The following is an 11,449-nucleotide window of genomic DNA, read 5'->3' as shown; positions in this document are numbered from 1 at the left end:
TGTGTATGTTAGACTAGTTTAAGTGTTTATGTAGTATGTTGGACTAGTTTAAGTGTTTATGTAGTTAATAAAGTCATTTATTTGTATCACACTTGACGTTGTTCATTGTTTACTCATAACTGGCGTCCCTAATCATGCAGATTTATGCTGCAGGCTCTGTGTAGAGTTGTACAGTAAGAAAGTTATTTCCCTTAACCAGGAAATTAACGTTCTTAGAATTGACAGACAGTTGACCCTGAGAGGTCAAGTAAATATCTACAGCGGATCTAAATATTTATAATTAATTATAACTAGTTATGATTAATTATTCATATTTCCCCATGAGCTGATTCGCTACATAATCATATAAAACAATAACAAATTGTATTCATCTGTTTCATTAATAGTTTAATTATTGTAAATTACACAGAAAATTACTTTTAAATGTGTTAATTTGAATGACAAATAGGGGAATGTTGCCGTAATAAGCTAAGAAATGCTTGTCACACATTGTGTTTTCATGTAGCACTGATGTGAGTCGACTTTATAAACGTACACTCACATTTTCACTGTCTTCATCTGTCTTTCTCTCTCTCACCCGCCCACCTTTCCTCCCTCTCTCTCCGTTCAGTAAATTATTGATCAGTGAGGCGCCTCCGTGGATCACAGAGTTTGTGTGTGTGTGTGTGTGTGCACTCAGCGCTAAAGACAGTATGTACAACAGACACCGACACGCTCACACAAAGTCACATGATAGTCTCATGCTACTATGTTGGCAGCATGCTTTTATTCCCCAGACTCTCTTTCTCTCTCTCGCCTTTCACACACACGGTGTCGGTTTCATCAGGAACACAACCAGACCCTTCTCATTCACTCCTCGCTTGTGTTGCAGAAATGATCGGAACAGATTATTACAGTTAGCAGAATATATTTACACATACGTCTCATGAAAAACCACCGGTAAAAAAAAAGAGTGTGCGGTTTCTCAGACAGGAAGGCAGTGTCAGGTTGTGTGAGTATAAATGCTGATGCTATAAGCAAATTTTTGCCGGAGCATTGGCCGTGGTCCAGGCTGAAATCTGATGCTGGTGAATGTTTCCCTCCCACAAGCCTCAGGGAAGTGTTTACTGAGAGAGAGAGTGTGTGTAAATGTTTCTCTCCTGCAGTCTGTCAATAAGAGATACTGCAGGAGTGTGAGACGTGAGTATGCAATGCTTGAGTTGATTTGCAGGTGCGCCTGTGAGTTTGTATGCGTGTGTGTGTGTGTGTGTGTGTGGCGGCCATGTGACTGTATGTGTGAAACGCTTCTCTGACCTGTTACAGCTTGTCGATGCTTCATGGCCGAACAGCTCGGCACACACACACACATCTGACACGTGTGTGTGTGTGAAAATAGCAGGAAAAAGCTTCTTGTTAGCTTGTTAACACACACACACACACCCAAAGACGGCACACATACATCATTGTAATTACACACATGCGGCAGAAAAAACAGCCGCTGTGAAAAATGGCAACCTGATGTGATGGTAGACTCACTTCACATTCGCAGGACAGATGAAGCTCTGTGTGAATGTGTGTGTGTGTTTTAAAGAGGCAGTAGGACTGGTTCCTATGACTAATGATCTCCTCTAAATGAATAATTGCTGTTTTCCTTTCACACTCCCCCTTCTTACACACACTCTCGGTCAGGCACACACACATCTCGCAGATAATGGCAGGAGTGTACGTAAATCACCTCGGTGTCCGACACGCATCCTTACACTGGGAGAGAGAGAGTTTGAGTGTGTCTTTGTGTGAAAGAGACAGTGAGAAGATGAAGGGGAAAGGTGAGGATGAAAGACAGGAGAAAGAAAAGAAGAAGTTGAGGGAGATGGAGAGATAGAGAGGTGGAAGAATAGTCAGAGAGAGAGAGATGTTGGTAGCATAGCAACTCAAAAATGGTCCTTTTTCTCTCTCCTCTGTTTTCTCTCTCTCTCATGCTCAGAGGATCTTGACCAATGACAATGTGTCCCTGCAATGCATTATGTTTCAGGTTTTTTTATTCTTCTGTAGAGTGTGAGACATAATCTGTCTGGCACGCACACACACAGACACACGTCAGAATGCTTTATAATGTGTGAAGTTTGCTATTCTAGAGCAAAGAAGAGGAACTGTGACTCTCTTTTGTCTCTCCATAACCATTTCTGATTTTCATTCAAAAACACAAGATGATCCCATGATGACTGTTTCACAATGTGGTGAATGCTTGATTATGCCTATAAAGCCCCAAAATGTTGAATTTAATGTTCGAATGAACCTACGATGCACAAATGTTATCAGTCGAACATTCTAGCATTCAATTTGAACTTCAAAATGTACCTAGAATACCCCAAAATATTGAAAATTGTAATTAGCATGTATGTATTTGGCAAACACTTTTATGGTGCTTTCAGGCTATACAAATGTCAAACATTTAAAAGTTTAACTCAAATGTTCAAACATAGGCTACTTATTCGAACAGGCCTATGATTATTTACGTTAAAATAAAACTTAAAGGTGCTTATAATGCCAAAAATCGCATAATTGAACATTAGAACATTCAATTCAGAAATGCAGATACAATAAAAAAGAAAAATTTACATTTAAACATTTGACCTCAAATTCAAATTAGCATGTGTTTGGCAGACTTTTACCCAAAGCAACTTTTAGGCTAAATGACCAAAGCAATGCTTTCAGGCTATACATTTTCTCAGCAGTGTGTTACTTGGAAATAGAATCTGTGACCTAGGAGTTCCTTTAGCAGTTGAGCAACCAGGTCACAAATGCCCCACACATTTCCTTAATGCTGAATCAAACATTTAAACGTTTTTTAAGTGAATGTTAAAACACGCCTATGCTAGCCAAAAAATACAGTATCAAACATTAAACATTTTAAATCGAACAGTCCTATGATATGTGAAACTTCTGAATCGATCATTAAAATCTAATTTCTAAATGTGAACATTCGAACTAGGGATGCACCGAATGTTCGGCAACCGAAATTATTCGGCCGAAAATAGCAAAAAAAAGCTCTTTATATAAGAGAGAATTGAATAAGCGAAAAGACCGAATAAATTGTTCCGAACAATGACGTGACACGATCAAATAGAGGCGCGCGCTAATGCAGCAAACATGACGGCAGTGTGGAAACAGCTGTCCGAGAAAGACGCAAAAAATCATTACAAGCACCGACAGCGAGAGACTGTTTAGTACTGCATCGCATGTCTTCGATGAGAAGATGAAGGGTGGTTGTTGCTTGTTACTGTATGATGATTAAAATCGCAAAATGCCCTTAAACAATTAAATAAACTGCAGAATGTTATGTTTTCTAATACACGCAGGAATTGCATGTGTTCAAACAGCGCTGCACGGACTCGCGGCGGTAGGGTTCAAAGTCAAAAAAGCGCGAGGGAAATCTGTGCTGCTCAGTAACATTTTTATGAATTTTTACAAGGCATGTGACAATGCGATATGTGCAACAAACGTCTTCCCAAATTCGTAATGAGAATCATTTGTCAACAAAAAGAAGCACCGAGGTCTTCCTGCGGGTTTCTGCCAAAATAAAAGCTGACAAAAAGCAAGAACTCCATCAACATAAATAAATGTTATTGTTATTTTACTGTTGCTCTGTAAAATAAAATAAAAAACGAAAATAATAATGAAAATAATAATTACAACAGCTCTATTAAAACATTTATTGTAACATTGGCCAAAAAATATTATTTTACTAACTTATTAATTTTAAGTTAAGTTGTGTTTTATTGGTATAATGTCTGCTAGAATGCTAAAAAATGTTCAGTGTTAAGTAAATATTTTTAAATTGTTGTTTTGTAAATGATTTTTTTCTTTGAAAAGTAAGACAAAACAGTAAAAAGCACATTTTGGCTATTTAATTTATGCAATGGTGAAAAAATTGGCAAAATTGGGGAAAAAAAACGTGAAAAACCGTGTTCGGCCTTCGGCCCAGTGTTTCATTTTGTTCGGCTTCGACCAAGAATTTTCATTTCGGTGCATCCCTAATTCGAACATTTGAATCAAAATTTTAAATGTACTTACAATGCCCAAAAATTATGGATGAAACATTTGAATGATCAAATTGTTTTTCTAAAATGCACTCCGCATAATATCCAAAATTCGGAATCACTGCGAGTGGAGCTAGATCTCAGTGCTGTATTCATAGTGAGTTTCTGTTGGGTGACTTTGTGATTCAGATCTGTCACAGATTGAGCCATATTGTCATGCTGCAGTAGAGCTGGATGGCTCATTGCAGGCGGTGAGTGAGTTTTCATTTCGTCTGGCTCAGTCATCAGTCAGACGCAGCACTTGTGACGCTGTGATGACACGCTGACATCATTGAGTTCAAACTTTCAAATGAAAATATGTATCTTGATGTGGACAGGACTGTGTGATCTGGTGTTTGTGTGTGGTCTAAGAATGTCCTTTCATCATGTAGACATACGCAACACATGTTCGCGTGTAATCTATTTGATTTCCATTTCATGTTGTTTGTGACCTTGTAAGCAGACGTTTTTGTGCAAGTGGTTAAGTATGCTGTTGGTGTGTTGACATTTGTTTCTAATTTATTAGATTTATCGCCTTTGAATCGTCTGTTAATTAGCTGCATCAATCAAGTTAATTGTGAACACATATGCTATGTGTATGCGTGTGCACGTGCACGTGCACCTGAGTATCTGTGTACATACATCCACAACCTACTAACCCTCTCTCTCTCACTCCATGTGTTAGGTGTGTGTGCACTGGGACGGCGAGCAGAGCACAGAGAGGAAGTGGAGGAGACTCCGAGAGGAATGTGAGGTGGTTTTGTTGGAGCAGGAACTCGTCTGGGCCACCAAAAGAACCAGCACAAATGGCAACAGCAGCAGCCAGGAGAAGACGGGACTGCAGCCTGCCCTGGTGAGTCCACAAAACCCCCAAAAGTACTGCTGCTCAAACTGTTCATGGACCATCTGATGCATGTTACACACAAAAATGGCAAGAGCTTGAAAGTATTTGGCTGGCTTCATGCAGTCAGAGTTGGGGTGCAATGGTTTTTATCAGTCTAGTTAAAGAAAAAGTTGTTTTTTAAAATAAAAAGTATTTTTAAATATTTATAAGTATGTTTTTATATATATATATATATATATATATACAGGGGTGCACAAGTTTTTCGGTCTGGTTCTCATGAGAGCACCTAGAGATTTGGTTTGGTGCTTACACTGTACATAGTGTGACTGTGACCCATTAAATATAACTATAAAAAATAAAATAATTAATAGTAAAAATAATATTATTGCTTTATTTAATTAGGTTATTTAAAAAATAAATCATTTAAAATTATTTTAAAATAAAAATTAATATGAAATAAAAATAGAATTATTTTATAGTACACTTAAAAATACAATGCTAATATTTACATTTTCGATTTTTTTTCCTCTTTACTTTTTTCTTTCTTTTTTTTTATATGAATTTTCAACATTTTTAAACCTAACATCAGCAAACTTTTATTTTGGCGGGTTGCTGGCAAGTAAGTATATGCACTGCCGGATTTATTAGCACTGCCCGACTGAAGTGCATCAGTGAATGTCACAGTTTTACGTTTTGCTGTGAAACCGGCAGCACATAGCCTAGATTTATGCGTTCAGTTGAAATGGAAATCTTATACAGTATTACAGTTAGTTGATCTAAAACACATTTTTTTTAGTTGCACATGCGCACCTGCGCATCACCATCCCTGTGTGTGTATTTTATATATATATATATATATATATATATATATATATATATAATTCTTATATTTAAATATATATTAATAGTTAAATATATTTAAATATTATTATTAATAATACTGATTTAAGTTCCCCTGACCGTAATGTTAACTGGATAAGTGAGTTAGACATTGATTCAGTAACCACTCTGATGGATTTCATTTGGAGTTCATTCAAAGAATTCATCAGAATGATTCAAAGTGATGTGATTTTGTGAGTCTGATTTCTGAATGAATCGTTAAAACAGCTGGCTCATATGTTATTTTCTCGTTTAATTGCCATTATGTTGCCTTTTTATTGGCTTGATAATACTGATTTACCAGATCTTAAACTTCATGCTCAAAAGCGAACTGAGGTTTGTAGCGATTGTAATGTCAGTCTGACTTCCGCTTTTAGCTGCAATGTAAACCAAAATTTATGCTGATAGTTATGAGGCGACCTGTGTCTGAACACTCAGCAACACATGTATTTATGAACATCAAGCTGATGAATGAATGAAACTGACGGGCTTTTCTTTTCAAGGCAAGGCAAGGCAAGGCAAATTAGTTGCTGTCATTAGTTGCCTTCTGTGTCATAAAGATAAAAAAAGAAAAAACATTTTCCTCTTTTTCCAGACGGCAGATCAAAGACTTTAAAGCAGTCATTTGTACCCCTACGCGCTCATACTCTACAATCCTGTATTATGTAACCTCATTTATGATGGCATGTCACCGTGGCTAACCACATGTTACTGTGGGATACCGTGCGAACCTGGAGTAACCATGGGTTACGGACATTTACATTGGGTAAATGGGGTAACCGTGACAACAGAGCTCTGTTTGACCAACAGGCTGCAGAGATAAGAGTGAACGTGTGTGTGTGTGTGGACTTTTTCTCCATTCAGAGCACTGTGTGTTTATAGCTGTGTTTGATAAAACAGTGCAAGTGTGTGTGTGTGCTGGGCAGAGTGTTATTGTCTGTCAGGGTGGTTAGAATAAAAGGTATTTCTGTAGCAGCATCTGAGAGAGAGAGAGAGAGAGAGAGAGAGATTTTACACAGCCTCTACTGATTCCTCTCTTCTCATTTATCTGACTCTGCCAACACACAGACACACATTCACCTCTTTCTTTCCCTTTTCATGCAGTCTTTTCTCTTTTTTTACTCCTCTTGCTTTTTCTTCCTCTTTTATTTCATTCTCAGTGACACACACACACACACACACACTCAATGTTGAAAATGGTTATACTAGTTAATATTTTTGTGGAAATCATGATGCATTTCATTTCAGGATTCTTCGATTCTCAGAGTTCAAAAGAACCACATTTGACATGGAAATCTTGTAACGTTAGAAATACTATCACTTTTGATCAGTTTAATAAATCCTTGCTGAATAAAAGCCGGTTCACACCAAGGATGAGAACTGCAATGATAACTATAATTATACAGCTTTAATAATCATTCTAATTCTATGAGAATAGGGAAGTCCACACCACAGCTATAACAATAATGTCACAGAGGAGCAAGATCATTAGAATCACTTTCAGAATGATTTTTTCCAGCTGATGAATGATAAAAACACTGTCAGCTAATCAGTATCCACCGGGCTTTAAAGAGCTTGAGTATTTAAAGCAGCAGATGACATAATCGCAGTGTGTGTTAATAATGTAATTAGCATTATTGTTATCATTCTTAGTGTTAACCAACCTTATAAGTATTAATTTAGTAATTATTAATGTATTAATTATTTAAAAAACAGTTTTACTGACCCCAAACTTTTGAATAGTAGTGTATATCACTGCTTACGGGACTTTTGAATGCTTGATTCTGACTGGCTGAAGAACGTTCTAAGGTGTGCAATTATTTTTCAGGAAACACACAGTTAAAGTAGTTCCAGGCAGGTCTTCGCATTACATGTTTTGTATCACTTCGCCAAGTGATTTCAGTTTTTGCAAAGGTCCTTACAGCCTTCAGCAGCAAAGGAACACAAGCCAATAAATATGACAAATAATAGGATAAAAATAAGCTATTTCCATGTTTTTCCCACAAAATTACATTTTATTATCGACGAAAGCACACTCTCTTTAGTACAGACAGTATAATACAGACACATAGTCCATAGTTCACATGGCACATGGAAACTTTCATGCGCACAGAAACTTGTTGTTTGCGTTGCCTGCGACTTGACCAATAAAATAGTTTTGCAGCTGAAAAGCTGCATGACATTTCTCAGTAGCAAGGTGGCAACGTCACTGTTCTTGAAGCAGTTAAACTCACATAGACTCACAGACTCAAGTAATTTGCACACGCTTAGGCTCTCTCTCATCATCAATTATTCCTTACATGTATCGTAACTGAGCTGTAATATATATGTGGGGGCGTGTTAGAACGAGCCGTTTTAGGTAGGTGTGGCTGACTCTTAACTTTTATAAAGAATATCTCTTTGGATTTTAGTCTTTGCAACTTTACAGATTTTCTTTATGCACCAAGAGCTTGTAACACTCCAAAGAGAAAGGAAAAATTGAAATCGCATCATATGACCCCTTTAAAATAACCATGTCTTATTGTCTGTTTTTGGACAATCAAGTAAATTAAATCATTTACAAATAAAAGATACTTCATCTAATTTTATTATTTTATGTTGTATTTGGAACTTATGATAAATGCAAACAAAAAGATACGATTATTTGTAAAGAATTCGTAATTAATTCAAATGAATTAGTCAAGTCACCTTTATTTATATAGCGCTTTTAACAATACAGATTGTGTCAAAGCAACTGAACAGCATTAATTAGGAAAATAGTGTGTCAATAATGCTAAATGACAATAGTCTCTAATTAGAGCAGTCTCAGTACTATGATACGGTCTAAATCCTGACTGGAAATCCTCACAGATACCATTTTTCTCTAAGAAGGAATATAATTGTGAGGATACTACCTTTTCTAGTATCTTGGACAGAAAAGGGAGATTCGAGATCGGTCTGTAATTAACTAGTTCTTTGGGGTCAAGTTGTGGTTTTTTGATGAGAGGCTTAATAACAGCCAGTTAGTCTGGCATCAGTGCAAAAAGTTGCAAAAAAATGTTTTAGATTTTGTTAAATATGATGTGATGAACCATGTTTGAATCTATTATAAAATAAGGAATACATACACTGGAGACTTTAGCAACGTTGGCATTGTTGCTAAACAAACATTGCAGCAACAAGATGGTCAATATTGTTACTGTCCCTATACATGCCAAACTTCATTTATATTTGAACAATTGATTCAGTAAATCTTCCATTACATGACATGTAAATCTCAATTTAAAATTATTTAGCGTATTTTGCTAAATAATTATAAATTTTCCAAAATAATGGAAAATAATCATAAATGGATTTCAGATTTCAGTGCATCCCAATCATAAAGTCAATCAAACTGAATCATTGTCATACCAAATTGTGTTGTGGATATACCATGGCATAGCATAATCTCTACCATTAGGTGATATAAACCATCACACCAAACCCTAATACCTAATTTTATAACTCTATACTCTCACTATATGTCAGCAATAATCTAATTTGTTCTCTGTTCTTTTAGGAGAAACAAATGAAATATAACTGAGAAAGAATCTCTGAGCAATACATTTTCCTGTGGGTTGAAACAGCCACACAGACACACTCTGGTTTCCTTTTTTACTCTCTCTCTCTCACACTCACTCTCACACACACACACACACACACCACACGCACAGAGATCTGCTTGTGACTTTCTCTGCTGTAGAATATCACTGAGTCAGCAGCCGTTCTCTATCACAGTGACCTACACACACATGCACAGCACACATACACACACACCATCTTTTTCTCCCTTTATCTCTCTCTTTCTTATATCTCCCTGGCCCTCTTTTTTCTATCACTATTCGACCTTCTTTTTCAAAAATGAACACGGCATGTTTGTCAGTGTACTTGTCAGAGAGAGGAAGAGAGATAGAAGAGACGGGGAGAGACAGACGCTCACTCACGGGATGAAAGCCAGTCAATGTGTGTGTTTCTGTCTGACAGACCATTAACACAGCACTCGTGTGTGTGTGTGTGTGTGTGTGTGTGTGAATGCGTCAAGAGGAAGAACAGATTATGTGTTTGTACTTTCATGTGTGTGTATTTGTGTGCGTGTCAGGGAATTTGTACATATTTGTAAGTGCTCAGAAACTTTTTGACCTTTACAGGCTTTTTTATTGACACTATGAAAACAGAAAGACCTGTGTTTTTATGAATGTGAAATGAGGGGATTCTAGGAAATGAGAGGTGAGAGAGAGTCTAAAGTTGATTTAAAAAAATTTTTTTAACCAAAAATCATGTCAGTTGAATTTAAAGGGGTCATAGGATGCCCATTTTCCACAAGTTGATAGGATTCTTTAGGGTCTTAATGAAAAGTCTGTAACATAGTTTGGTTAAAATTTCTCAATGGTAGTGTAAAAAATTCATTTTTTTTCCCTGTCAAAAACAGCTCTTTTCAGATAAATCACCCCACTCTTCTTGTCAGTCAGCTCGACTCATTCTCCTCACTGGATGAATGAAATCTGATCTGTTTGATGCGACTGTCGTTCGGCACGCCGCATTGAGCAGACGCGTTCAGTTTTTAATTGTAGTGTCTGTTCTTTTACTGAACTAAATGATTTTTATTACTATAAAAAAATCAAAACGACGGTGGGGGTCGGTGACACGGTGGGCAAGTGACGTAAACGGTGTTGCGGCTTAACACCGTCAACACCGTCCATCGCGGCAAGCCTAACAGGCATTTGAGATCGGCTCGATTTGAGAAAGGGGAAAACATTTAACGAGATAAAAAAAAAAACACTGGGTGGATTTTTATCATTATAGGGTGGTTGTGTACACACACTGCCAACACACATTTCAGTTCAAACAACTTGTAAAAGTGCATGTAGCATCCTATGACCCCTTTAAAATTGATTTAAGAGGCTTTAAAGAAGCTACATTTTACCCATTTGTGTCATTTGATTCTCAAGGTCCATTTAAAATGTTAGTTAAGGTTTCTTCTGCCACAATGTTGTAATTTAGTTTTACTTGACCATTTTTGTTTTACTGTTAAACAGCTGATGCTAGTGTACCTTTAAAACTTTTATATGAAAATGACTCCTGTTATGATAAAGGCTAACTTTTACTAAACAAACATTGCATTGTTCTTTAGGCTGCACTTTTTTTTTACTATTAGGGTATCATAAACTACCTCACAATGCAATATACATTGCAATACATTGTGATTGTTCCAGTTGCTTCTTATTTAGAGGAACAGCTTCTTCATTAATTGAACTACTGTATATAGTAAATACTGTGCATGAACATATAAATAATTAAAAATGTATAAATATGAAGTTTTAAAGTATCAGTGCTAGGCATGGGCCGGTATGAGATTCTGACGGTATGATAACCTTAGATTAAAAAAAAATCACGGTATCACGGTATTGCGATTACAGCTCTAAAATATGTTATTTTTAAATGTCTGGGTAAAAAAAACTTTTTTTTCCCACTGAACACATTTTATTTTTAAGAAACATATAGAACATTTTGGAACAGTAAACATGTCAGGCTAAATAATTAGAATAAATAATTAAATTCTTCTTAATTAAATGCAGTCACTTAAGTGAGCCTAAACCTGCAGCTCAACAATAATCAGAACATAAATAAATTATTTTCTGTAAAAAAAAAA

At 36.4% G+C, this 11,449-nt stretch overlaps 1 protein-coding gene across 2 annotated transcripts in view; it reads left to right on the top strand.

The window, feature by feature from the left end:
* LOC107732069 (probable JmjC domain-containing histone demethylation protein 2C) overlaps positions 1 to 11,449 on the top strand; it is a 70,481-nt gene that overhangs the window by 13,007 nt on the left and 46,025 nt on the right. For both annotated transcript variants that reach the window (XM_016543324.1, XM_016543316.1), the window contains exon 2: positions 4,744 to 4,911. In XM_016543324.1, the coding sequence (XP_016398810.1) occupies positions 4,744 to 4,911 (168 nt within the window). The remainder of the gene's footprint in view (positions 1 to 4,743; positions 4,912 to 11,449) is intronic.

This window comes from Sinocyclocheilus rhinocerous, unplaced genomic scaffold (genome assembly GCF_001515625.1).
Source record: "Sinocyclocheilus rhinocerous isolate Xijiao unplaced genomic scaffold, SAMN03320098_v1.1 scaffold1635, whole genome shotgun sequence".
NCBI lineage: Eukaryota > Metazoa > Chordata > Actinopteri > Cypriniformes > Cyprinidae > Sinocyclocheilus > Sinocyclocheilus rhinocerous.
This window is presented reverse-complemented; position numbering and strand designations above follow the sequence as displayed.